This window comes from Antrostomus carolinensis, unplaced genomic scaffold (genome assembly GCF_000700745.2).
Source record: "Antrostomus carolinensis isolate BGI_N321 unplaced genomic scaffold, ASM70074v2 scaffold498, whole genome shotgun sequence".
NCBI classification, from domain to species: Eukaryota; Metazoa; Chordata; class Aves; order Caprimulgiformes; family Caprimulgidae; genus Antrostomus; species Antrostomus carolinensis.
This window is the reverse complement of record NW_010330643.1, coordinates 390-28108: the sequence shown is the minus strand read 5'-3', so window position 1 is coordinate 28108 and position 27719 is coordinate 390. Positions and strand designations below refer to the sequence as shown.

The following is a 27719-nucleotide window of genomic DNA, read 5'->3' as shown; positions in this document are numbered from 1 at the left end:
CGAACAGGCTTCTGACCTCTTACTCTCCCTTAACGCTTTGTCTCCTTTCTTCCAAGTGATAGTTGGCTTTGGAGAGGCTTGTGGGTTGCACTCAATGACAACTTCTTGGCCCTTGGTAATAATTATTGTTTTCTTCATTTGATTTAGTGGGAAAGTGGGTGCTGAAGCTGTTAAAAAGAAATATATTAACTCTACAGAGAACAGGCACAGCTTCCTACTGTTTCATTGCATTCTAGTAGAAGATTAGAATAATGTATTTGGTTTGGGGGATAGAATCTCCATTTTTGTCTTGGAAATTATTGCACCACAGATTAGACAGAATTTTACAAAATATTTGCAATCTAGCCAAGGCTAGATTGCAGGTCTATAATTTAATTCAGTTATGAATTGGTGAGATATCCTTCACATCAGCATATTAAAGTAAGATTGCTTGAGAAAATCAATAGCTTTAGAAATTAAACACTGCAGTTGATTTAGATACATATTTTCATTTTTTTTTAATTATTTCATAGATAACTTGTTAGAACTAACTACTTCAAAATTAAAAGAAGTTTAAATTCAACAACTACCCCAAATTCACTCTCTAGACTTAAATTTTACAAAAAGTATTACTGTTAGAGAAATTTTATTGCTTTCCCTTTTTATATTTATCTGAATACTGGGAATTGAAAAGTGAGAACTTCTTAATAGAAGATATTTAACCATGTCTTGTTCTTAGTATTTCAGTCTTCCAGAAGTCCCATTGATTATAATACATCAGATAAGGTAATAAACATATAAAATGACACTAATTAGTACTGTAATTTCACACCAAGGACAGTTGTTCTCAAGTAATCTCATTTGTTTGTATTTTTCTTAAACTGGTTTTGCAAAACCAAAGCCTCTCCTGCAACTGTCTCAGCTACACATATAGGAACATATTACACTCCATTGCCTCAACTATATAGGAATTTCCTACTATTATTTTGGGTAATTTTAATACCAGAGGTATTTATATGGACAATTTATTCTGTTCCTTTTCCTTTAATAATCCAGAAAATTAAACAAAACTGCTTCTTTAATGCAACATTATGGTTAAAATTTAACAGGGGTACAATTTCACAAGTGGCAAAATGAAAGGCTGATGTTACTACAGCAACATAATGGCCATTTCCAGTATTAGAGAACATCAAAGAAAGTGTACAACTACCTGATACAATAGGTATACCTATTTTATAATAGATATAAAAAACAGAGCAAGAGAACATTGTAACCAACAGGGATCTCTTTGCTGACAGAATCACAAATGACAAAGGAAAGTGATAGAAAGAGAACAACCACTGACTGTGGGTTTTAATTTATGGCTAGATAGAAATATTTTGAAGAATTATAAGTGAAATTCTTATGTTGGCCAGCTAGGAAATAGTGGAAATGTTCTAGAAAGGTTATTCTTCAGATGAATCTAATCTTATCTCAAATGTAGTATATTATCTCAGTAACTTCAGCTTTGTTCTTCATTTGGCTGGGAGTTTACACGAATGATTCCCAGGTGTAGGTTTTGAAATTTGCAAGGTTTGAGCAGTGCAGAGACCTCTAATCTCTGATATGGACATTGAATTACTTTGATAGACACTTGTCTTCCACCTATACCATAGTCTAATATAGATCATGAGATTCTTACAAGTTTGTCTTACTTAACCCTCTGGAAGTTCTTTTATCACTATTGTCCCATTGTGTGTTACCACAGTTTACTTTAAGGAAAACTAGAGTGTTGGAAAGACATGCTTCAAGGTTTTCTTCCTTAACTCCCCACTTCAACTTTTGAATAATGATTTTTTTATTGTATTTCTGGGCAACACTATGTAGTGTATTTGCTTTACTATGGATGATAGTACCATCCCCCTGCTCCGGCAGGGGGATTGGACTAGATGACCTTTCGAGGTCCCTTCCAAACCCCAACATTCTGTGATTCTGTGATTCTGTGATATTAGCTCAAGTACGTAATTTCCAATATTCAATAAGTTCTGGTGACTTTATAGGAATTTTTTACACCTTTAAAACTAAGATAATGCTTAATTATCTTTGAATAATGGCCTTGATAGAAATAATAATTTAATTTTAACGGAGACTAAAATATACTTACCTTCTTTAAGTTTCTTCTTCTGCACTTATTTTTGAGGGAATAAAAAATATTTTTCCATTTGATTGAACCGAAATAGTTTTATATGAGAAACAGTCACATAATGTAACTGAGTCAGTAATTTGTGAAAGAAAATTTTCAGTGAACAGAAGGACCTGTGGTCTCTCCACCAGCAAAGGACCCAATCACATAAAAAACAAGAAGAAAAACGAACCCACTTTTATCTGCTCTGCTAAGTTTGGACTGGCAGAAGCTTTTCCTTATCATAACAGACTAAGAACAAATGTAATTATCAAGGGGGAAAAATGAACAGTCTGTTCTTTTTTAATAATACTTACCTAAAATCTTCAGCTCAGCACTTGCATAAATGGTGCCATACTTATTTTCTGCTAAGCACTGATACATTCCAGCATCTGAGAGATTCACACTATGGATCATCAGAACACCATTAACCATCTCAATCCTGCTCTGTAATGGAATTAAAAATAAAAATAAATATATATATATAAAAGCAAACAGGCACTGGAAATTTGCTGTGCTATTAGCTTAAGGTAAAGGGACAAAAGACATTATTAAGCTAAAATAAGACTGAGTAACAAATTTCCTTGAGCTTATTTTTTCTTGTTATGTAAGGAATGGCAAGAATAAAATAGATGGGGGAAGGCAGTAGAAACTCCGAAAATATTTAAAGGTAAATATTTGCTCAGTGCAAGTTCACTATCTCCAAGGCTTGCTTTTGTCTGTTTGCTTGTTTGTCTGTTATAATCCTTGCATGATTTTTACAAGAAGTTCATCCTGGGAACTTTAATGAGGTAAGAAGTCAGTTGTGACTGTAACAGATTTGATGATCTTAACATCTCTAGCAAATATTTGGTTTTAGTCATGGGACTATTTTCATAAAAGTAGAGATGAAAGATTGCTTGCATGACTTAGAGTGAAAGGGTCTAATCGCCTTCATCATTAGTGCAAATTTCTTATTTGAAAGGTCCACTAGTAGAAAATAATTACCACAGCTGGAGAAGAAGGGGCATTAATAGCTGTTTATGGAAATGTACTTCATGGACCTGTATAATGAATAATTTGAACTGCAATAAACTTCTCTAAGTTTCATTATTACAGCTGCAGGTTTAATTAAACATTGATGAAGAAGACAGTGTTTGGGAATGCAGAGGAAACTGTGAAAAAAATTCTCTCTGTTGCAAGCCCCCAGTTTAAACTGAAATTCAATTTGAAATTTCAGAACCTGATGTAACTAATGATTTGGAAAATCAGAAAACCATAAAGTACAGATATTTAAATTGCTTCAACTTCAGGACTAATAGCTCCATCTAAAAAGGCAGAAATGGATAAAGTAAAGGCATATAACTGTATTTTCAGCATCTCACAGTTTCAAAAGTAAACTGTGTTTATGTTTCCTTTCTCATTGTTTGCATAATTGGATGTTGTTCACACATAGAAGCAACTTTCACTGGAAAGAAAGATATTACATCTTTTATATAATAAATAAATCATAAATCCACTCTGTGAATTCATTTATAAATTGACACATTTTCTTCCAGAACTGAACAGCTTTATTTTAATCTGTAAAAATGCAGGAAATAAAGTTACAAAACTTTTCTTTACTCTAAATAATTGGAGACTATAAATATTGAAAGGTGTTAGGCAAATCCCACATAATTTGGGCTGATGTGTTGATGATTCGGTGAGAGAAACAGAACAAAGTGAAATAAAAGGCAGGCCATGCCATGAGTGGTCTTTTAAAAGGAAGATGATTTTGGCTAGATCTAATTATAAAACATATCAGGTGACTGTAATTAAGGACTTTACGTTCTAGGAGTCTTACATGGAATATTTTGACGGTCTTGATAGTGAGCTCTGTTACTTGCAGAGAATTTATGGTATTGAAAATTGATGAAAATATAGTTGTCATTGTGCCTCTTATATTAACCTGCTAGTGTTTTGAAGAGTGTGATTATGTGTAAACAAAATGTGGTAAATAACCTAACACAAAATTAGGGGAAATAGGAAGGAATCTGATTCAGTCAATACAGGACTTCTCTGAGTTGTTACTATCTTTTTATAAGAAAAAAAATAGACACAAATAGCATAATACCACTATCTAAATTAAAAAAAAAAAAAAAACCCAACCAAAACCCAGAAAACCACCATACTGGTGATTGCTTAACTGTACATTAGAGTAGAATGGCATATGCTGTTGCAGACACAACTCAGAAGGTCTCATCTCCCAAATATTTCTGAACTACAGAGGGATGATGTAGTTTGATGAATGCAATTTTACATCGCTTGAGATGGTTCAGAGGGGACATACACAGAAAACCTGTCTGTATACTGACAGTTAAGAAACTAACATGGAAAACAGCAATTTTTGAATTTCTGAATTACTGAATTATTGAATTTATGTCCTTTTCAGTACTTTCTTTAACTAACTTTATCTGAATGAAAGGAGAAACATGCAACATACTGGTGACTCCTCGTCTAAAGTACCTGTGGCCCAAGAGGAACTCCATTTTTCAGCCAACGATATGTGGGCCTTGGCTTTCCAGTGGCTTTACATTCCCATCGGAGCTGATCTCCACTGTCTAACTGAGTATCATTAAGTTTCTCCACCCAATGTGGGTAGGCTGTAAGAAAAAAATAACATGCTATATACAAAGCGTATAAACTGTTAAATCTCTAGCTGATATGGAAAGACCTAATAAATTAGAAAGCTTAAATTATGGTCTTTACAAAGCTCAGCTTACTATTCGAAAGAAGCATATTTAACAAAACAACCAAAACAACAGAAAAGTAATAAAATTAACAAACCTTCATAGCTTCAAAGGAAATGTTATAATGGCACCAGACAGTGAGCAATATCGTACCCAGGAACAGAAATCTGCCTGATTAATAAAGTCCAATAGATTAAACTACAGTACAATATATTAATGCATTAATTATTACTGAATTTAAATGCATTTACTTGGTAGTCACAATAGAATATTTAGCAACTTTTCAAGACCTAAGCTATTTAAATTTTGGTAAGGAGGTCAACCATCATAGACTCTGTTTCATGTAGTTTCCTCCCTTTACCAGGAAGTAATGATTTATTTAGCTAGGAATGACTGGGCAGGTAAGGTATTTTAAAGCGTCTTGAGTTTAATTCTTATTTCAAGGGAGATAATGCTTTTAAAGATTTTAAGCACAGAACTCATGAGATTCCATTCATCAAGAACACAAATTGCACAGTAAGTCAATATTAAAACGGTCTTTTTTTTAAAGGTAGACAGCTGTTAGGTTTATATGTGATCAGTAGTACGTAAATTTCATGTGATAATCTATTTAAAAACTGGAAATAGTTTCTGCAGAGAAGAAGATCTTTAATGCAGCATTAGATCAGATAGCTATATGTAGGATCTTATAATTTGGAAAACTTTGTATGACTCAGTGAGGAACTGAACATTGATATGCAGCAATAAAAACGTATGCTTCAAAGCCAGTTTTTGGGTTTTCATACTGTAGCCATATAAATTTGTATAGCAAAGAAGATGATAGGTGAAATTAATTAACTTCATTATATTATAGTTGGGTGCAGTTTTGGTTTGGTTTTTTTTAAATAGTAGAGAATAGGTAGCTAAAAGGCCTTCATTGTTAAAGGAATGTAAAATTCTGCTTGGCATGAAGTCCAGATCTGTCACAACAAAGTCTCTGCTTCAAATGTTGGATAATTGATACTATACTTAAACCTGTGGAATCAAGTTTAAAAATAAATCTTTGGATCTAGCTGGCATTTGACAGGTCACCAATCAAAGACGTGAGAAGATATGAAAGGGCATGACAGGTGACTAACTGCTTCTAGCTTAAATCTCGTGCATGGATGATAAAGAAAATGAATGAGGTATCTATCATTCCTAAGCAGAGAATAGTCTGCTTCAGAGTCCCTGACCATACAGTTGTTCGAAGCTGAAAATATATCAGAAAAAGAATCACTCATTTCCCTTTTGGTAGAGGAAAACAGAGATAAGATTGACCCAACCTCACTCCCAAACCCAAGACCAAAAACATCTGCTCCCTTATTCTTCTCATTACAGTCAAGGCAATACATGGCATGCTCCATATGTGCTCTGCTGCACTGAATCACTTGATTCTTAAATTATATCAAAGGATCCCATGAAATCCTCAGAAGCAGTTTGCCAGCGTCCCTGCTCACTTGTCTACTAATTGTCCTAAATATAAAATTCAATAGCATTGTGTAGTTGATGCTGTTTTCTTTTTGAGTGTTCCAGTATGCACAAAGGAATCATGCTGAGAAACAATTGTTTCCTTTCAAAATGAGAACACTAATAAGATTTTGGAAGATGTGACAGTTAAACATGTAACTAAAAATTCATAAACACTAGCCAGTGGTGCCATAAAAACAGACAGTTTCAAAGAGGGACTAAGCTGTTCCTATTTATATTTAATTCTTTTTATGATTTTGCTTTTCTGAAAATTCTATTTGAACCAAAGCACATCTAGTCTAACTTTTCTATGTTGAATTTGACCTCATCATCAACCAGGGTGTTCAGAATTAAGTGTGTACCTGTTTACACTGAAGTAAAACTGTCTCCCCAAGTCTGCCTGCAGAGGTTTTCTCCTCAGTACCCAACTGCAATTCCCTACCCTCTGGCTGTGGCTGTTGTGATAGCGTAGTCATGGATTCAGGTTATCCTATGTAACCACGTACTTTCAACTCACAATGGTATGATCAGTTGGTATTAACAACCCTTTTCATTAGTTGGGGTATTTCTACCCTAAATTTTATCCTCATAGCCTATATGGCCTTTGTATTTTCACAGAATCACAGAATGGTAAGGGTTGGAAGGGACCTCAGGAGATCATCCAGTCCAACCCCCCTGCCAAAGCAGGTTCCCTACAGCACAGGAAAGCATCCAGATGGGTTTTGAACATCTCCAGAGATGGAGACTCCACAATCTCTCTGGGCAGCCTGTTCCAGTGCTCTGTCACCCTCACAGTAAAGAAGTTTTTCCTTAGGTTTGTCTGGAACTTCCAGTGTCCCTGTTTTTGCCCATTGCCCCTTGTCCTGTCACCAGCCACCACTGAAAAGAGCCCAGCCCCATCCATTTTCAAACTATTGAACTTGCCATCAGCCAAGGCAATGACTCAGATTCTCACCCCTTTGAGAACAAGGTAGTAAAGCAATAGATGTAGCAGGAATAGTGATAAATGCATGATTGAGAGAAATATTTCCATCACTTTTTGGTTCCCTTTCCTCTCTATATATACTCCTTACTTTGGCACTTTTCCCTCTCTGCTCATTAGCAAGGGTCACTCTCCATAATACCTTAACATTTGTTTTCAAAACCTTTCAATAATTTAAAAAGTAAAACATTTCACTAGATGTATAATCTCTGACTTTTTTTTTTTTTAACAAAAATACATAATCCTGATATACATATTGGCAAAGAAAATTTAATTCCATAATTACACTTAATTTTAATTAGAAAATATAAATTCTAAGAATAATTAAAACAGATTTCAAAAGTAACAGGTTCTTTTTTCTTTTTATAAATGCAACATCCATCTTGGTGAAAAATGGGTGTTTGCCTTGTTTTTATCTGTCCAGTGAAGAGTTTTGGGGTGAATGTAGAGATAGAAAGATTTGGTTTATTATTCAATAGTTTTTATGGATATTGTACACAGTGCTTCACAATGTGCTCCTGAGATTTTAAAATCTCCGACCAATCCTTTATTTATTTTATGCTGCATTTCTGCACCTGTTTATTCAAGGAATGTTGAAATATTTTACAAACACAAAATGGTAGTAAATCTGCAAGCTTACAGGCCAGTTTTTATATCCTCTGTGCAAAATGAAATTCAGATGCACAAAAGTCAGCCTACTTTCTCAAATTATTAAGCAAATTTTTGACTGAAAGAAAATTAAGGACAAAATTTTGCATAGACAAATGACTTCAGATAGTGTCCTAAAATGTGAATAAGTACAGAGTTTGAACTGAAAAAAATATTTTCTGGACACAAGCCAATTGGGAAGTATATAGTAGGAGAAGAATAAGTAGCTATCACAGTGAGAATTTAGCAAATTTAAACTGAATGTGCAATTCTGACCACAAAAATCTCTTCCTCTCTACCTAGTTTTACCACACGTATCTGGGGACAACCTATAGTGGCACCAGTGGATTTTCTTCCATACAGTTTTTATAAGGAAGTTATTAAAAAGGTTTTTAAATCAGGATGGCCCATTACCATGCATTACAGAATACTCCTACTCTCAGCTGTGGTGTTAACAGCAAACCTCCCCTCCTTCTGTGGCAGCAGTGCTGCTTGTGGGGCATGGCTCTGAGCAGGATCAGGGAATTGATCCAGCCAAAAGAAAAATGGCAAAAAAAGTGTTTTTTTGGTTTAGTTCACACCACCACCCTCTGTTGAACTGGTACTAGTAAGTAGGTAATACAGAAGCAAACCCAAGAAGTTCAGAGTGAGAGAGGAGCAGGGATTGCACAAACCAGTGCTTACAATTAGGAAAAAGCTGCTAGTCAGGGTTTGTGGACGAACTGTGGTTACAAAAAGTTAATGCCCAAAAAATGTCCCAAAATTTTAGTTTTTGTACTCTGTTCTATGAATCAATTTGAACTTGAATAAAATTTAATGGAAACTACAGACTGAGCCAATCACCTGGGGAAAAATCACACCTTCCAAAAGAGGTTGCTTTGCATATGAGGATGTCTTGCATTATCAAAATTATGTTTTTAATGCCTTTGTCACTTCTACAGCTGAATTTCCACTAAGTGATGAGACTACAACAATCTGAAATTGTCAGCATCCAAAATACCACTTTCTGAACAACATCTAAAATATCAGCTGCATCAGGCAATCATGGCATATACGGATTGCAGCATCAGGTAAGAAATGAAAAATCAGTAGTTTGTGATTAAATGTGACCAGGTAGGCAGACTGGGTGTCCTAGGCTTTCTCCAAAATACTCTGTGGTGACCTAGCTCAGATGTAACTGACATAAGGAAGAAGATTCAAACAGACAGCAAGTGAGTTCCTACAGAGATATGCAAATTGTGAGACAGCAGTATGACACAGCTGGTCCTACAGCCTGCTCTGAAATTTTACAAGAAAACCCTGGTAAGGAATGATGGTCTACATCTGAATTTCTGAGCCAAAATAATCACTGTCTCCTGGAGGAATAAGTTGTCAGTGAAAAGACAATGAGCTTAAAGGTAAATAATTCATGTTGACTGTTGTTATGAATAAGAGGTACAGCAGGAAATGCTGTTTGAAGTAATGCCCCCAAATCCTATCACATCGACTGTCACTGAAGGAAGCTGAGAATTTTGTAAAGTAATATTTGACTAGATTTTGTTCTGCTAAAAACCTTCTTACCCAAAGCCTCTTACACCCCTGGAAAGGGTTGTCAAAGTTTGTAGGCCAATGACACACTAATGCTGTCTTCAGGAGCACTGAAGGCTGCAAGAGGCTCACTGGGGAGTATTTAATCTTGAGGCCAAGAAAAGGCACTTGTAGGGGCTATTAACAGTTTTTACCCTTTTTGTTGTGCTGTACTGGAGGTCGCTGCTGGTCTCCATCTAGAAGCCCTCTATTACCTATTCTAACCTTGTTTCCTGCTAATGCAGATAGGTGAAAATGTCTCAGATCTGGTTTTAAATTAATTGTAAGAGAGTTTAAAATATAATAATAGATTTAACAGAAACTTAATACACTAGTGTCACTTAGCTGTTAATCAGAGGAATGAGACAATCTGGAGTGGACCCCCATTCTACAATGTTAAAGCAGATGTTCTAATATTGCAAAAAAATGATGATTAACAGAAACTGTACACTATCCATACAGGCAGTGACCGCAAAAAATACAATTTTGACAATCATACAGTGGTGGAGAACTAAAAATTTTTATTTTTATCTGGACAAAGTAGAATAAAACTGACACAGAAAATGTTTTCTATGGACTCTCAGATTTGAGGACCATCTTTATTTCTGCTCAAACCCAAAAATGTGTCGTAGTCAATGAGAGAGGCAGAGTTGTGTAGAACACTACATCATGTTTGCTGTAATTTATGTTTATCACCCTGCCACAGACCTCCAGGACGCTCTGAGGAAATAATGTAATTTTCCAGCATTTTAATTTCTCTTTTGAAGAGCACATTTTATACTCCTTGAACTTTGAAAAAGGAAAGTGGAGATGATTGTAAACTCCTTTACTAGGTGCTTTGGCATCTAGTAGTCTCACAGCTCCAGAAAACAGCTGGCAAGTCTATGAGCTGGCATGCACCTTATAACTGAAATTATTTTTTTTTTTAATTTCAGACATTTTAAGAAATGTTGAAAAATACCAACCATGCTGATAAGTGTCCCTGGCCCCCAGATCCCTAACAGGAGCTGTCATAATTTAGTAGAAGCAATTGACAGTAAGAATTTGTAATACTGGAGAAATATTACTGGAGTATTGGCATAGCAGTAGGCATGAAGTAGTTCCTGGGCTTTGACTACTGTTTTCAGTAAAAGTCTTACAAAACCTTTGCTGCAAGTGCAATATGGGTGGCATGTCCAAAATGAAAGGTGTAAACTACCACTTTTGCCATGGCATATTTTTTCCAGCATATACCAAAAAAAATTGAAGAGAAAAACCTGCCCTTGGCTGTAGATGGATGAGAACGAAAAGCAAGGTTAGAAGTATCATTCAGTGATATGCTGATACCGACTAAAAACAAGGGAGCTAAGAGAAAGACATTGGAAAGCTGTAGGAGACAGGAAAATTGATTATGGACCTGGAATTATTGACATATGTGGAAAATAAACTACATATTTGATGCCACTCTACAGTTATTTGATGAAAGCGTGTAACAAAGACAGAAAAATGTGTATGATTAGTAATGGAGAGACAGCACTAGGAGCCATGGGCTGAAAACAAGAAAAGAAAAATAAAACTGATTAACAGGAGGGAGTCCTTCTTAGAGGTATGTATTAGACTGAGCACCTGTCTAAACCGCAGCAGTTGGAATTCCACTGACTGTGATATTTGAAGACAGAAAACATTTCAGAGTCTGAAAGATTTGTTGTATGATCTCCTGCGGTAGACCTTTCCTGCTCAGTATTTAAGGTTGTAGGATTCATGGCATGATAGCAAGTGATACAACTTAATAAGAAATAAGTGTGACTCAAGCATATATTCAATGCAAGGAAAACTTTGATGTGTAAATATTCAAGGCATATATTATATAGGCTTTTGTTTTTAGCCTTTAGGATGCGGCAAAAATATTATATAAAATTCATTATTTTTACTAAATATTTTTAATTACAAGTTGTGATTTTTCTTCTCAATGTGATGCATGATTCAATTTTTTTATGCTCACTCAAAAAACTTTTAGAAAGATTAATCTTATAGAAAAAATGTTCAGTACTTCCTGAAAATCAGAACATTCAGAAATTGTGCATGTCTAGATTGAGATACTTTTAAAAAAACAGAAGCACTTCTCCAGCTCTGATTCCTGTACAATGAGTTTGACAAAACTGAGCACCCAGGCATGGCAAGGGTGAAACATTAATAAAACTCTGATAAAAATCCTAAAGTATTTCTGATACTGTTTTCTGACATATACATCATATATGGTTTGCATGACATTGTTATGTATATCACATCAGGAGAAAAAAAATAGACTGGAAATTATAACAATTCTCTTAAAAAAACTCCAAAACAAACAAAACCCCATAAACATAAAACGTGAAATTGTATTTAAGCCAGGTCTTCGAGGGTGTCAACTTTATTTATATTTCAGGCTTCAATGCATTACTAAGGAATAGAAATATGTAGCTTAATTAAATACTAATTTTATTTCAGAAGAAAAATATTTTGTTTCTACTGGACCTCAGCATCCTTCATGTGTAGCTAAACCCTACGTGTGGATAAAGCATTGCTGGACAATACTGTGTGCAGCTACACTTACTGTATACTTGTAGTTGTCCTCTGAAGACGTTTCTTCCACGAGAGTTTTCAGCCTTACATTCGTACATCCCTGCGTCCTCTAGCTGCACATTAGGTATTTCAAGCACAGCTTGGGATTTTCTCAGGCGGGCTTTACTTGGATTATGACCATTAACTTTCCTCCAAGAGATTGTTGGAACAGGGCTGAAACATTTAGTAAAATTACTGTTAGCACTCTTCCACTATTGAGAATATAGATTCTGTTATCTGGTAGTTTAAACACTTAATAATCTAAGTAGCAATAAAATATAACCACAATTAAGGTTCATATAATGCTTGATATACCTCACTTTCTGTAGGGAATCCTTAATAAATGGTTTGTTACATAGAATGTGTCTTTTTCATCCACAAGAGAGGCTAAGTTTTTATTGAGATCAAGTAAATCACTTGAAATACTCTCTCTAGAGCTTCTTTGGCACTCCATATTTTAATCCTGAACACTTCCACTCAATAGGCAAATAAAATAATGACTTCAAAATCTGGATGAATTTAGCAAATTCTAACACTTCCCAATATTCGTGCAATTAAACTTCAGTTCAGGAGATCAGTGATAACGGTCATCCAAGTGGGGGATTTCAGTACCACTGTATCATGGATAAATTAAGGTGACCAAACTTTTGGAGACCTTTTTTGTTGCAATATTCTTGAGGTTACAAAACCGGTGGCTTAAGAAGTATTTATTAATGGCACTGCTGCTTCTGACTCACAGCATTACAGGCCTGCTTGCAGGAGCGGAAGGGCTTTTCACTGTAGCTTGCTATTCCAAACAGGTCTGTGTGGAAGCTGTGTCATTTTACATTCATATTGAGGGAAGAAATGGATTAGTGTTTGCACTCATTCAATTTTCTTTTTAGCCCAAGCACTTGTGAGTTGTTGTGAACCCACTGGGCTTTTTGGTACAGACATACATTTGTCTAAATATGGCAGTGGATACTTAAGGAAGGAGAAAAGAAAAAAGAAAAGAAAACCAACACTGTAGTTATGAAATGTTTGATTGTGAACTGTAGAACTATAATGCTTGGGGTATTCCAAAAGAAGCTTGGAGGACATAATAAAATAAAATGTAATTGCTATATGCTGGTACTTTAAAAAAATATTTTGTATTTATTTGTATTATTTTCAAGTCTGTGCTTGGATATAAACATACTTGGATCTTGAGGCAGTTTAGATGGGGAAAAGTACAGCATAGCATAGATTAAAACTCAAAGCTTCTATTAACTTCTGACATAATATGCTAATTTCCACTTGCCATAACTATATGAAGTTACATTAAAAAAACCAGCTTTCCCTCACTATTTCAGAGTGTCCAGTTTGAGACACAACAAATACAGATATGGCAACAACCCATGGGTAAAGCTCTAGCTATTCTTCAACCAGTTAAAATCAGGCTGTGAGTAACTACAGTTGTACTCAAACTTCCAAACTAGATGCTCCAAATTCTAGGGCTTTATAGAGATTCAGAAAATTCCTAGATTTGTAATTGGAGGTCAGAAGGTTTCTCTAATCTTATCTCCTGGATGTCACAAATCACTGAATTTCATTACACCTATTAACATAATTACCTTCACAAAGTCTGTTTCTTGACCAACATATAATCCCATATGGAAAGACATTCACTATTTATTTGAATGTATCAGAAAGAGACAATCATTTTTCCCCTTATCAGTTTGCTGTACTGATTACTCAACCTGACAAATGATACTTTATTTTGAATGTGTGTGGATTCATTTCTGAGGCATAGTTCCTACAATACCTCTGCAAAATGGTCCTTTATCACTGTCCCCCACAGAAGAAATACATGTATGGAAATCAAATAACTTTTTTTTTTTTTTTTGACCTGTGTAAGCGAAACACATCAATCTCTTTTTCTTCAGCACTCCAGTCATGATTGTGTATAGATGGCTGTGGATCATATGATGGGTGTGGACCATGAGCTCTATTTTTTTTCCTACTGTATCACCAGAGAAGTTTGATAGCCTGATCATTATTAATCTTAAATTACTTTCTTCATGACTGATTTCAAATTTTGATGTCCTGTAGGTTTAATTTGAGGACTCTTCTGTGCAGCTTGTATGGTTCTAATTTATAAAGTTTGCTTTCTGATAGAAGTTATTTTACATAGTTTTCAATTAGAAGCCTAAAATAACTTCCTATTCTTGTCTGACACAAGAAGTCAAACTGTTCAATTCTAAATATGAAGAATAAATAGTGTTTCTGTCTGATACAATAATAAAACTTAGTTTTTAGGTCTACCATTTATGATATTCCTTTCACATCCTTAGCTACATATTTTGATTTGCCATAGTTTGTTAACTATTTCTATATATGAGAAGGAGTATAAATAACAATTAGTTTTCTTTTTTTCCCACCTATTAGCACTCATATTTTATTTCTAATTGCACACTTGACTTTGATATAAAAATTTATACTCTTTCTTGAGTGACATTTTTGAGATTTTGTAACTCTCTTCTTGTTTTACATTCAGGTTGAAAAGTAAATTCCTGACATACTTGTCCTCTTTCTATATGGAATATGATTATGTTGTGATTGCTGGCTGCAAAACAACCATCATGGCCAGACAAGGGTGTCATTAATCATTAATAATCACAACACAGGTCCACAGTAGGAATATTTTATGGTGGTTTAGTGCAATACTACCCAGCGACTGTTTTATGAATGAGATAGATGTGCAGGTGCAGTTTATTTGGCACCATAAGGGTGCCATGCTTGTTGCACATTATTGCTTATCCGTCCTTCAGCCCTACCTCCAGTAAAATCAGTGACAAAAATGCCTTTGCTCTATTGTCATGGAAGAAAACTGGTTCTGATGAATAGAACTGATAAATGGGATTTTTTCAGTGTCAGTTTCTGAGAAATGATGACATTATAAACTATGAAAGAGGTCTTATTTAGGTGCTATGAGATTATTCAGAAATTCATGTGTTTAGAATTTTGTTTAAATTGCATTTAACTATTTTTTTTTTTTTAAATTGCTTTCAGGTATGTCAGAAAGTACAGGGGTATAGCATGGCAAATATTGAGGAAACTTCTTGTTCTCTGGGTCATTAGGAAATATATTTTCTAAAAAGACCACTTTTTTCTTCATCAATATGAGGTAGTAAGTGGAGTTTTTCAAGGAGATAAAATTACTTTAGCTGTGTAGTTTTAATGATTTCAAAGGAAAGTACTCCCAAACTGCAAATCACTATTTGCAGACAACTAGTAGTTCTGTTTAATGAAGCTTCTTATTTTCCTTGCATAACTTACAAGTGAGGTATGAATTTTATATCTGAAATAAAAATATATCTATACCTATTTGTCCTCTGTGACTTGTGTGAGAATGAAATGAAAGAATGAAATATATCTGAGTGAGGATGTAAAAGAATAAAATTGTGTGATTGTTCTAGAAAACTCATAAAATCCACCATAAAAGCTAAATAACATATGCAGATATTGTTCATTTCTTCTGATGATCCACAGCTTTTCAAAAAATAGAACAACAACACGAGTATCTCTAACATTAATATGAACTTAATGTAATATGCATAATTGTTAAATCTTATCATCATTACAATCTATTTTTATTTTGATCTCAACAGTCATCTATGGGAATATAATTTTCTTGTTTATTATAACCTTCTTCACATTCAATTCCTATGAGTAATTTTATTCAAGTTTAAATTGAGTTCAAAAATATTATTTCTCCTCACTTTTGGAAATAATCTGTTGTATACTACTGGCAAATCTCTAGCACCATCGAGGAAAAAAATCCTACTTGATTACAGAAATATCATCATTAAACTTCTCGTTCATCTGAGCTGAAATAAAAGTTCTAAGAGGTCACTGATGACTGTGATAGACATTACTGTGGGCTTGTTCACTTTGAATTTGAAGAAAATATGACTCATAATTTTACGTTTATATCTAGAAGATATTATGTGAGCCAATTTTCAGCAGTATAGTATTTGGGACAAGTGCTATTGAATTTGTTGGGAATTCTTCACAAGTTTTATGGTTTGAAAAAAAACTATTGGAAGGAATTTTATACTTTTTTATGTTTTGTAATTTCATGTGAAAAATAATTTAATTAAGTTGATCTTTTTTTATTTCAGGAAAGAGATGAAGTGTAAATGAGAATAATGTCTGGATTTCAAAATACCTTTTCCATGGATCTGAGCTTCTAGTTTTTAAGCAATATCTTAAATAAGAATGCATAGGTTACTTTTTCTATTTTTGGTTGGTTCAAATTGATGTGCTCTTTTGAAATATTTTAATTTCTATTGTAACTTCAATTTCTCTCCACACTATTTCTCTTTACCATGCATCACTGTTCTGAGCTGTGCCTTCAAACCCACGGGTTCACATCGTAATATATCTTGAAAACCTTTGCATGCCTGTGCATTTCAGAGTAGAAAAAAACCTCTCTTCTTGTGCCCTCCAGCCTTGCAACTGTGTTAAATATCTTCTAATTATTACAGTATAATTATATAGGATTAAAATGTTGAGGAGTATCATGAAATTCTCTCCACCAGATACTTTCCAGAAATGCCCATCAACCATTTATACGATTCTACCTTTAGAACATCCCATATAAATCTGTTCTGCTCAGATGCAGAGATTTAGGAGACAAGATAATAACTGACTTTTCTTTTCATTTGGTTGTTAAAATATAGTTAGTACTCATGAAATATAGCAGCTGTCAGTACTGGTGGTTTAAGACTAGAAATAGAATAGAAAGAAATGGTCAAGAGTTTGAAGCCTGTGTGCATCAACAAATCCAGGTCTGCAAGTCACATCAACACATATCCATGACCGTACTAAAACAGTCTGATGCATGTATCAGTGTCATATACTAATGTGGATATGCTTTCCCACCACTGCGGGCTTGTTCTTTATGGCACAGAGCAAGGACAATGTGCCTCCTTAGCTGCACGTCCAGCTCCACATCATTTTCTTCAGCCTTGAAATCATAACATGTTGGAGAATCTCTAATGTCTAAAATAGTGCTATAGGTAATTATTCATTATCTATAATGATCCATTATTCATAGTGAATTGTACTCCAGAGGCTTCTCTTTACTGATTTATCAGAGCCTAAACTGTTAGCTCAAACTTGATCCTTAACTGTTTGATAGCTAAAGTTAGATAAAATAACTGACACTTCTGATGATTTCAAAGATTTTTCCAAATTCTTAAATTCAAGTTATTAATGAACACAAGAGTCATCTGAATAAGGTGTAATCAAACAAGAGAACAGAAGATCCACAATAGGCAAAGTCTTGGTTTCACAAGTAGTGAGTAAAGGGGAAAAGCTATTATGCAACCTTTGTTTCTCCATTTAAAAGTTAGACAATGGTATTTGTTCTTAATGAAACCACAACAGCACAGCTGGATGATGAAAAATTTAGCAGAAAAGAGCTGAACATCTCATCCTGTGGATTCAGTGTTGACCACATTGAAAAAATTCCATATTTTATATAATGTCATCATAGTACAGTAAATGTTATATTATGGGATGGAGGAGGTGTTGAACTACTACAACTGTTAAATAAGGACATAAATAAGCTCTGTTTTTCCCTCAGCCAACCAGTGACCCTTTTTTTCTACTCTCTGTATCACACCCTACCTCAGCTTGCTAGCTAGAGGTGCTCTGAAATAATGGACATTCTTCTAAAACATATTAAAGACACAAAAACAGGTAAATTGCCACCAGCCTGCAATTTGATCAAGGCTGTTGAGAAGATAATCTGAAGCAACTTGAAAAGCAAAAGACATACATAACATGTGCTGTGTTAGTATGGGGGATAATACGGGAAGAATCCAGAGATTTGTTAGAGGAGATTCTGTGACAAATACTTTGAAGGAGAAATTTTGCCTGTGGTGAAGGTGATATGTCTTTGGCAAGTGTTCAGATGGATTCTCAGGGCTGCAGTGCTACAGTACCCCTGTGCTTACTTGCCCTGTGTAAAGCTATTTTATAACTGGACTTTCTGTCACATCATTTTTATCCGTTCCAAACTTTTTGGTAACCCTGTGGAGCCGCTATCGACAATTGCCAGAATGTGTTTCTTTCTGAACCTCTCAATCTCTGACACACATGTGCTTCTGGACAGTAAGTTTGGAAGGCAAGAAAATGCACCTCCATCTTTAAAGCTAAAGCAAAGCTGTGTAAATTATTAAACAGTCTTTAGTAACATTTACAAGTTTTCTCTTATGATCATGAGAGAGAAAGGTAATGTACTGGTAATATGTCTTCTTCAGGAATCACAGAGTGCTAGGGGTTGGAAGGGACCCCTGGAGATCATCTAGTCCAACCCTCCCACCAAAGCAGGTTCACCTACAGCAAGTTGCACAGGTCTGCATCCAGGCGGGTTTTGAATATCTCCAGAGAAGGAGACTCCACCTCTCGGCAGGAACCTCTCCGGGCAGCCTGTTCCAGTGCTCTGACACCCTCACAGTAAAAAAAAAAAAAGTTTTTCCTCGTGTTTAAGCAGAACATTCTGTGTTCCAGCTTGTGCCTGTTGCCCCTTGTCCTATCACTGGCCACCTCTGTAAAGAGTCTATGAAAGAACAAGTCTACTTAAAGAAAGGCAGAAATCAACCCAGCCTGAAAATTAGGAACAAAACCCAGTGATGGTCTAGCACCTTATGACATAATTTCTCATTCAGTATGAGCTAAAAACAAACTTTAGATTGATGAAAGACTTAGAAAGATTTCTTTGACATAAACAATATGTGCTATCAAAGGACAAAAAACTCCTGGATGTATTCCTGTCTTATATAAAAAAATTCAGCTTGAAGGTGCCATGTTTATATTTAAAAAAGTACCTTCCTCTCATCACAAATTTATCTCCAGGGGAAAGGACATCCCTACTTATAACACTGACAAATGCTGTTCTACTGAGAATGTTCATTTCCCTCTTGGAATTGTTTTGTTATCAGTAAAGTTTAAGAGTAGCTTCCACAGCTTCCAGGTTTGTCATCTGATAGAATTAACTAAATCTTTTTCCTAAAGTAGTGTCAAGAAACATGGTATTTTGTCCTATGGGACTTAGAAACATATTTCTATACAGGTTTTTGCCTATCCCAGAGTTTGATTTTGGGCAAATAATTATATTTCAATACCCTAAACCATGGTTTTCCTGTTTTAGAAAAAGAAAGCAGCCATTTTATATCTCTGTGACCTGTAGATGAAAAATAGAACATTATGATAAGAATTGTTTTTGCAGGTGAAGGCAAATTACTGCCTGTGGACTTCTACACCATGAATTTGGTTAATACTCAATGTTAAGATGCTAGCACTCCTTGTTCCCCTAGTAATTCTCCTATATATAGGGAAAACAATATCTGAATCTCTAGTTCCAATAAGGAATCTGATGTATAGCATCTCGAATGATTTGCTCCATTTAATGCAAGCCAGAGATTTTGGCATGTCATTAAATTGTGAGTATCATAATACAAGTCAATACAATACAATAAAATACAAGTCAAAATTAGCTTTCTGTTTGTCTATAAATTCTATATTAAATCTGGTTAGAATTCCTCAACCTTCCAACCTTTATTTATCAATGCAGTGATTCATCATGTAGTTTTAAACTTTATTTTGACCAATAGTTCCCTGTGTAGGCAGTAGCAGTGTACACACAACTGGCACAGGATTCAGTGGAAATAAGAGTTGTTAATGTGCTCTGAATGTCCTTAGCATAAAATCAGGGTATCTGTAAAATCAAAGGTGTTTCTGTATGTCACCATTATTGCAGAAAGAGGTAAGACTTGTTTATGTTCATAGAAAACCACAAGGAGACTTAGTCATTTCCAAAAGACAATAAGTAGAAAGGAGCAGCTGCTGGGGCTGAATAGCCATTCCACTTCAGACAAAATTTCTGAGCTGTATCTCTTGACCGGTACCACACTGTAAATATCTGCCTACATATCCCAAAGAAATAGCCAACAGAACTATCATGCTTGGCCCCAAAACCAGTGAATTTTGTTTTATATCACAGATATCAGTATCATTTTATACTCCTGTTATATTCCCATATTTACACCTAATGATACTCAGCTGCTGCTTGTCACCTTGACCCCTCACTCATCCCGATGCCCTTAGGATGCCGTGTAGTGCAGTTAACAGAGTTTAACTTTTAAGTTTGTTTTAAAATGCAATCAATGCACTAGGTCTGCTACTCTTTGGAGTAATACCAGGACTGGAGTGAGAGGTGGATTCATGGTTTTATATTAAGGAGATTTATGTCAGAAAATAATTTATCTCCAAATAGAAATCTCCATGAGACTTTTTGTGATACTGGATTAGTGGGAAGGGGTCAGGTCAAGGGAAAGTATTGTCTGCTTCTCTTGATAGTTTGTAGCAGGAGATGCCTCCTGCTATATCTGAAGCCAGGAAGAATCTTGCTGTCTACAGACTACAGCTGAATACCTGTTCTGAAACATTCTGGATGAATATAAATAAGGTAATATTGGACTTGTCAAGATCAACCAACAAAAGGATAAAAGGTAGCGAGAGAAACATGGAAGACTTGGGGCATCATTTTAACTGGACTGGAAGGAAAATCCATATTTTACAAATTTGATGAGGAGAGAGGGTTGTTTTATCCTTGTCAGTCAAGAAAAAATATAGTGCAATACTGGAAACTTCTAATCACCTACATAGAGGGACCATATGGATAACTGCATATGCAGTTTTATAACACAATAATCCTATAATGAGTCACGGATCAAGAGAAGTGTGCAAGCTGGATCTGTGACTCATTATAGGATTATTTTTTGAATTTTGTGGTTGTGGCAGAAATCGCATATAGTTTAAGTTCAGAGAAAGAAAAGAACCAAGTGTTACAAAACCTTTGACCAAAGATGCATTTCTTGACTACCTTTAACCTTCCTTCTTTCCTGAAATTATTCTCATCCTCAGTACCTTGTTTGCACAACAACAACCAGACATCACAGAGTCATCCTTTTTACATGTGAACATGCAAAGTTTATTACAGTTGCAAAAAGATTTGCAGTATCTAGAAACCTTCTTTGCAGCCATTACTCTATGTCATTGTCTTAATGAGTAACAGTAGAAAAATAACTTCTTCAGATGCTTCATGCAATTCTCCACAGTTTCAGACAAATGCCCTTCAGTCTCATAAAGATTTTTTATATTGACACTCTGATCTCTGCCTTGATATCATATTCACTTATCCAAATACTTTTTGCTATTATTTCTGCATGTTGAAAAATCTTTCATAAGCTCTCTCTACATGTACATAGTCTGTAATGAAAATATTGATAATGATATTAAATAAATAATAACATTTGTAATAAAATGTTGAAGGACAGTTAGAAAAATCAATTAAAAGAAAATCAGGTCAAGGAGGTAAAATAAAATCCTATATTCTATGGATTTAAAACTTTGAGATATTTATTAATTAGAATTGATTCAGAGTTCATTGTTTCAAGAGAACATTTTTGAACATTTCCTTGATTACAAGTCACTAAATTGCATTCACTTATGTGACTTAAAGATATGTAACTTCACCTTATTTTTATTTTATTACATTTAGAAAGAAAGTGTTAAAAATGCACTATCAGCTGAGTTCTTGCAAGCCATATAACAGATGGGATAAATGTTTATGACTGAGCTATAAATCTTTTCAAAACAAAGTTTACAATAGAATTATTAAAGCAACATTGACTATAACAGCATGAACAATGCTTCTATCATAACAACCTCATCATAATTCAATAATAAAAGGAAGTCAATATCTTTATTTTATTCTTATCTTTAACTAAGAATATTTCATAATAAAAACATAGTCTTGGAACTACTAAGGTGAACTAAGTTAGTAGTTAGAATATTGTTACACTGTGTAGATGTTACTTATAGACAAATAGCACAAGCATAAAACAGTCTTTCAAAAACATAGAAAAACAAGCATATGGGATTGTAAGAAAAAATTTCAGCACTGTTCTCTATTGATTTTTCTTGATTAAAATCTCTATGTGTAGATCTATATGGTTAAAAATAACCAAAGTGAAAAAAAGATGCATAAAACTTTTTTTTTTTTTTTAACAAGACAATCCTTCTGGCAAGTCTACATGGCCCGGGGACCCTATTTTAAGAAAAAGAAGATTGAAAACTTTGGTAACATACAAGTACAGCAATAGCGCACATCCTCTAATTTGTTCTAATGAGAAATAAAATATGATTACTCACTCAAAATTGGCTGTTGGCACTGTCATAATACAAATTATTTTTCTGGTTAGACCCATAAAACCAATGAAGTATGAGGTTTATATGGAGAGTAAAATAGAAGCTGCTGTGTGGAGTGATGCAGGACCAAAAATATAGTGAGGAAAAGACTGAAGTGTGAGGTGGGACGAGTGCATTGTACACGACTGGAAATTGAGGAATCTGTGTGACAGAGTGGATGTAGAAGAATTATTTGAAAGGGAGAAAATAAGTCAGCCTAGAAGTATATGCTGGGGGGAATGTCAGGCTCTTCTCAGTGATGCCCAATGGTAGGACAAGGAGCAATGGGTGTGAGCTGGAACACAGGAGGTTCCACTTAAACTTGAGAAAAAACTACTTTACAGTGAGGGTGACAGAGCCCTGGAACAGGCTGCCCAGGGAGGTTGTGGAGTCTCCTTCTCTGGAGACATTCAAGACCCGCCTGGACGCCTTCCTGTGTAATTTCATTTAGGTTCCTGCTCCGGCAGGGGGATTGGACTAGATGATCTTTTGAGGTCCCTTCCAATCCCCAACATTCTGTGATTCTGTGATTGTCTTCCTCTGAGGGCAAGGGTCTGTGATCATTGAGGAGGGTTGTACCTTACAGCTTTTCATGTAAGCTTGGACAAATCCATCCTATATAATTATTTGAACTATGAAAACTTCTTCATTGTGAGGCTTTAAAGAAAACCCCACATATTTCCATCCACACTTGCTTTTAAATCTCATGTCAAAATAATAATATTAAAACTACTTATGTGAAAACTGTACTTCAAAGTCAGGAAGTGTTAAAGAATGCTCAGGCATGGCTATGACTGGAAATGCTTCATTAATGAATATGTCACGTGGTGAGGACAGAACTAAAGTCCTTTTACCTGTCAGTACCATTACTTTCTTATGTTTTTAATGGGGAGTAAAATGAAGAAATCAGAATTTCTTCTTTTTAAAAAGTATATTAAAAAAGAAATGAAAGAATTAACCTTTGCCTCCAGATGTTCTTTGAAGCAAAGTCAGTAATCTTTGAGAGAAAATGAAAATGGCAACCTCATGTGACAAAAGGAACAGCCCAAGAAATTGCATTTCCGGAGCAGGAAATGTCAGGAATGCTGTAATCTGTGCGAGACTGTCAGCTCGGAAAATGAATACTTTTTCACCAGAACTTACCCAAAGAACAAGGTCTTGATCTATCTACCTGATTCAAGTTCTGACATTGAAATGGTGGACTTTTTCCTTGTTAGAAAACCAGGACTATCTGGACTATGAACCACCACCTCATTAACAATAAGCTAATTTATTTGTTTTACCAAAAATTTAGCTTGTCTTTTTAAATGACAAAAAACATAAGTATTGAAAATTGTGTTACTCAAAAGTAAATATCAACATAGTGTTGATTATTTTTTTTTTAATTTAGGTGTTTTGAATACTTTCATTCACTAAATTTTAAAAGATATTTTCTTTTAAAAAATATTATTTTAACAATATTTAATGTAGGTCTTAATCAGAAATTAGTGTTTACATAAATTTAAAAGATCTAGTTCTGTTCTCATGAAAAGTTCAGAAAATAGATGTTAATATTTTGTTATTGTCAGTGGGTTTTTTTATTTCTTCTTTTTTTAAAAATATGATCCTCTGTCTTGTTAGAAAACAAACAAAAATGCAAGTGTTCCTAATAAAAATGACATAATTAAATGGGTGGCAGAAAACATATCTGTACGCTATATATACAGATATGTATGAAACATAGATTTAATCAGAACACAAGTTGTTGTGTGGATATGACAGTGAATATGGCTATACAAACAACCTTTCAACAAAAATGGGCCAGCATAAATAGCCAGCACAAATCACAATACATTGTTAATTGCAAAATGCACAGTCTGATATAATACAGTAAATTTTGACTCCTTTGTCTGTCATGTCTGCTGTTATATCACAGCAGTAAATCATGGATATATGAAGTGATTTCTTAACCAATGACTGATGCTCATTATAAGCAGCATTATCTAATACAAATCACATAATTTTGAGATATTTCACTCTTGTATTACTTTGAATTCTTTAGCAATAACAAAGTCTAAGTGGCATCAGTAACTTGTCAGTGTTAGGTTAATGACTGGACTTGATGATCTTATAGGTCTTTTCAAATCAAGGCGATTCTGTAATTCTGTGATAATATTTTCACTTGTAACTGGGCCAACTACATATTGCTTGGGTCAGAATAAAATCCTTCTCAGAGAATTTCTGTCTGTCAAGCAATTAAGACATTTGATTTTATTTGGAGACAAAACCTGCATGGCTCCAATTTATTTAATTCCTACAGCCATAGTGACTGGCAGTTCTAAATAAACACTATTAATAAATCATTAATCTGTAACTAAAGACTAGGCTCTTTCTGGAATATTTGCCAAATGTCTGCTTCAGGAAATCTCATTGGTACGTCTGTCATTCTCTGAATTATAGCGGAGAGAGAAGAGTGAGTGTTTCAGACAGCTAAATTAAAGCATGACAAAAACAGCATCACATTGGTTTTGAGACTGGAATAATTTCTGTGTTATTTACAATAAGAATTCAAAATGTCAAATCTCAAAATGCTAAATAAAGAAGGAACAAATTAGTTGTTGATTCAGTTTGATAATGGGAACTCATGGCAGTGTAAAAAGAAAAGATACATACAAGCTATTGGGAATAAGAGATGGGGACAGAAAATGAAAATTATGAACATGAACAGGAAATCTGATGCATTTCTATGTCCCACCTCAGCCTCCAGGTTTCAAACCCTGAAATGCCATTCATGTAATTATTACAATATCAGGTTGAAAGCAATTTCAACTCAGCTGATTTGATTATGCATTAATCGCTGTGAAAAGAAGATAAGGAATGTGCATGGTAAAAATATCTGCCCATTACAATACCAGCAAATGGGGTCAACTTATTAGATAACCTTAAATTCCTTGATGGTTCAGATGTTTCTGTTTTTTTGTTTATCAAAGGTTAACACCAAATATGAATGTGTAAATAAGCTAATTGAAGCACCTCCTGTCAACCTTTGCCTTCCTTTTGTGGCTATTTGAATAGCAACTGACTCTTTTTGAGAGATTTTACTAAAACCCAAGGTGCCAATGATGGAACGCATCAGTAGCTGTGTTTCTTGCCTGTCAGTGATAGGCATACCTCCTAGGTATAGGCAATGTGTGGCATACCTCCTCTTCACTGGAAAGTGACAGTTGACTTGTAATCTGTCAGCAGCTGTAATTTAATTCCAGTGAAATGAGGAAAACTAAAACTAACACATTGGTTACTTCTTCAGCCATATAGCAAAGAGTTGAAAAGGGACTTGTTACCAACTATCGACCTGGCAGAAAATTGGTTAGTGTTGCTGACAGGAGAGAGCCTGGAGCCACCAGCCTCTACAGAACAGCCCTTGTCCTCATGTATTTCAGCATTTCAGAGAATTTATCAATTTATTGCATTTCTGTCCTCTTTTATGTATCTCTTTCCTTATATTTACTATATAAAACATACTGTGTGTTTTACCCTACAGATGTTCGCACCTCACATTTGCTTTCTAAACTCCTGCTTACATTTAAATAGGGAATGAATTTCTGTCACTGTCTAATGGCTCCCTATGGTGGCCCATACCTTGTTTGGACTGGTTTGGTTGTGTGCTTTCAACCTTACTGGGCCTAAGTAGATATAATTAATTATTTTTGTCAGAATTCCTCTGTAATTATTTATGAATACTTTCTGTTGACCTGTTCACTGAGTGTATCTGGATGTTGATCAAACAGGAAAAACAGACAAGAAGGGAAGCAACTTCAAGACATACCTCTTCCAGCCAGTAAACAGGAATTGTTAAGAGAAAAATCTGAGCGAAAAATCTGAACAAAAAATCCAGCAATCAGTTACACATGAAGGTCAAAATGACCATAAAAAAAAATTAAAAAGCCTTCTCAGGTAGTAGAGACAGGAAAACCAGACCTGCTGAGCAAGCTGGAATGGCAATCCTCAGGAAAACAAATTATTACTTTAAAATTCCTTTCCTCTTATGTTTTGTTCCTACTTAGGTAAACAAGTAAAAAGAATTAGTATGGAGGATACGGCACCCCTGAAACTAACTGATTTGTGAAGGTTTTCCACAGGAGTTACAAAGACAAATCCTTCCGCTATTAATCAAAGCCAGGCTGTAAGGAACCTGTACGTGCCTTGATAAGCTACAAACTAGAAAACCAAGCGGGATTGATGATACTGAGCAGCATGAATTTAGGGGGTGGGGAGATGTCCAAAAGGAACACCATTATAAAAAAGAATTGAAAGGAATTCAATACAGTGAGATTTCTTTCAATGTACACACCCCAAACAGAATTTGATGGGGTATTTTTGAAAAAACTCTACACTTTTAATTTGTTTGTAAATCTCTAGTGAAACACCACTGATGGATGTTTTTAGCTACATACATGTACAGAAGAAAGAAGTATTTCTTTGGATCACTAGAACTGCTTCTTCTGTCTGACTGTAGACTACCCTTTCCACCCTTATTCTTGGCAACAATAATAATAGTAACTGCCACAACAAAATTGAAATCTTATCAGTTTCAGCCTATATTCTGTAATCTGAATAATGTATAGAAGTAATTTCACTTATTTATTTTTTTATGAAATAATAAAAACAAATTTCTAAAACCTTTCTCTCTCTAACTAATTTATCAATAAACATATAAAAACCCCCTTGACATGAATACTAAACATCTGTTCTCTAGTAGTGCTATTAGATCAGGTAGAAATTAGAGAATTGCCACCACTACAAAGTATATTTGGACATGTTTAAAACATTGTGCTCAACTTCATATATAAACTATGTGCATTTGGGGGAAAAAAAGCTACTAATCTTCTTTATTTTCCAAGTATGACATTTTTGCAGACTAAAATCTAATTTAGTGATTTATAGTATCACAGTGAAAAAACATGTGAGTCTGATAAAATTTTCTATAAAAAAAACTTTCCTCTTTCTGTTTACAAGAACATTGCTTTTCATTTTGACAAGGTGTCGTTTAACTTGAATGAATTACTGTCCACAGAAATGGCTGGGTAGGGAATTCATAATTGGCTACTTAGTCAATTGGTTACTCTGAGTGTGCAGTAAGGACTGTCTGTGAAAATGAAATCCAGCAAAATAATGAAAGAACAAATTAGGCATGTCACATCTTAATAAACAATAATGTCTAATTATGAAAGAATCTCTACTTACTTGCCAAGTGCAAAACACTCCATCTTAACAGTAGTTCCCCTTGCAGCTGTAACTGTGTAAGGAAAATGGACTTCAATTTTTGGTTCGTATTCCCCCATCACAC

The 27719-nt window shown here is 34.7% G+C and overlaps 1 protein-coding gene across 1 annotated transcript; it reads right to left on the bottom strand.

The window, feature by feature from the left end:
* On the bottom strand, positions 1–27719 carry LOC104519187 (contactin-5; the record flags this gene model as incomplete). The annotated part of the gene is made up of 5 exons (XM_010172947.1): positions 1–167; positions 2458–2587; positions 4625–4761; positions 12105–12286; positions 27617–27719. Coding segments are annotated over 5 exons (719 nt in total), but the record flags the coding sequence as incomplete, so codon positions are not given.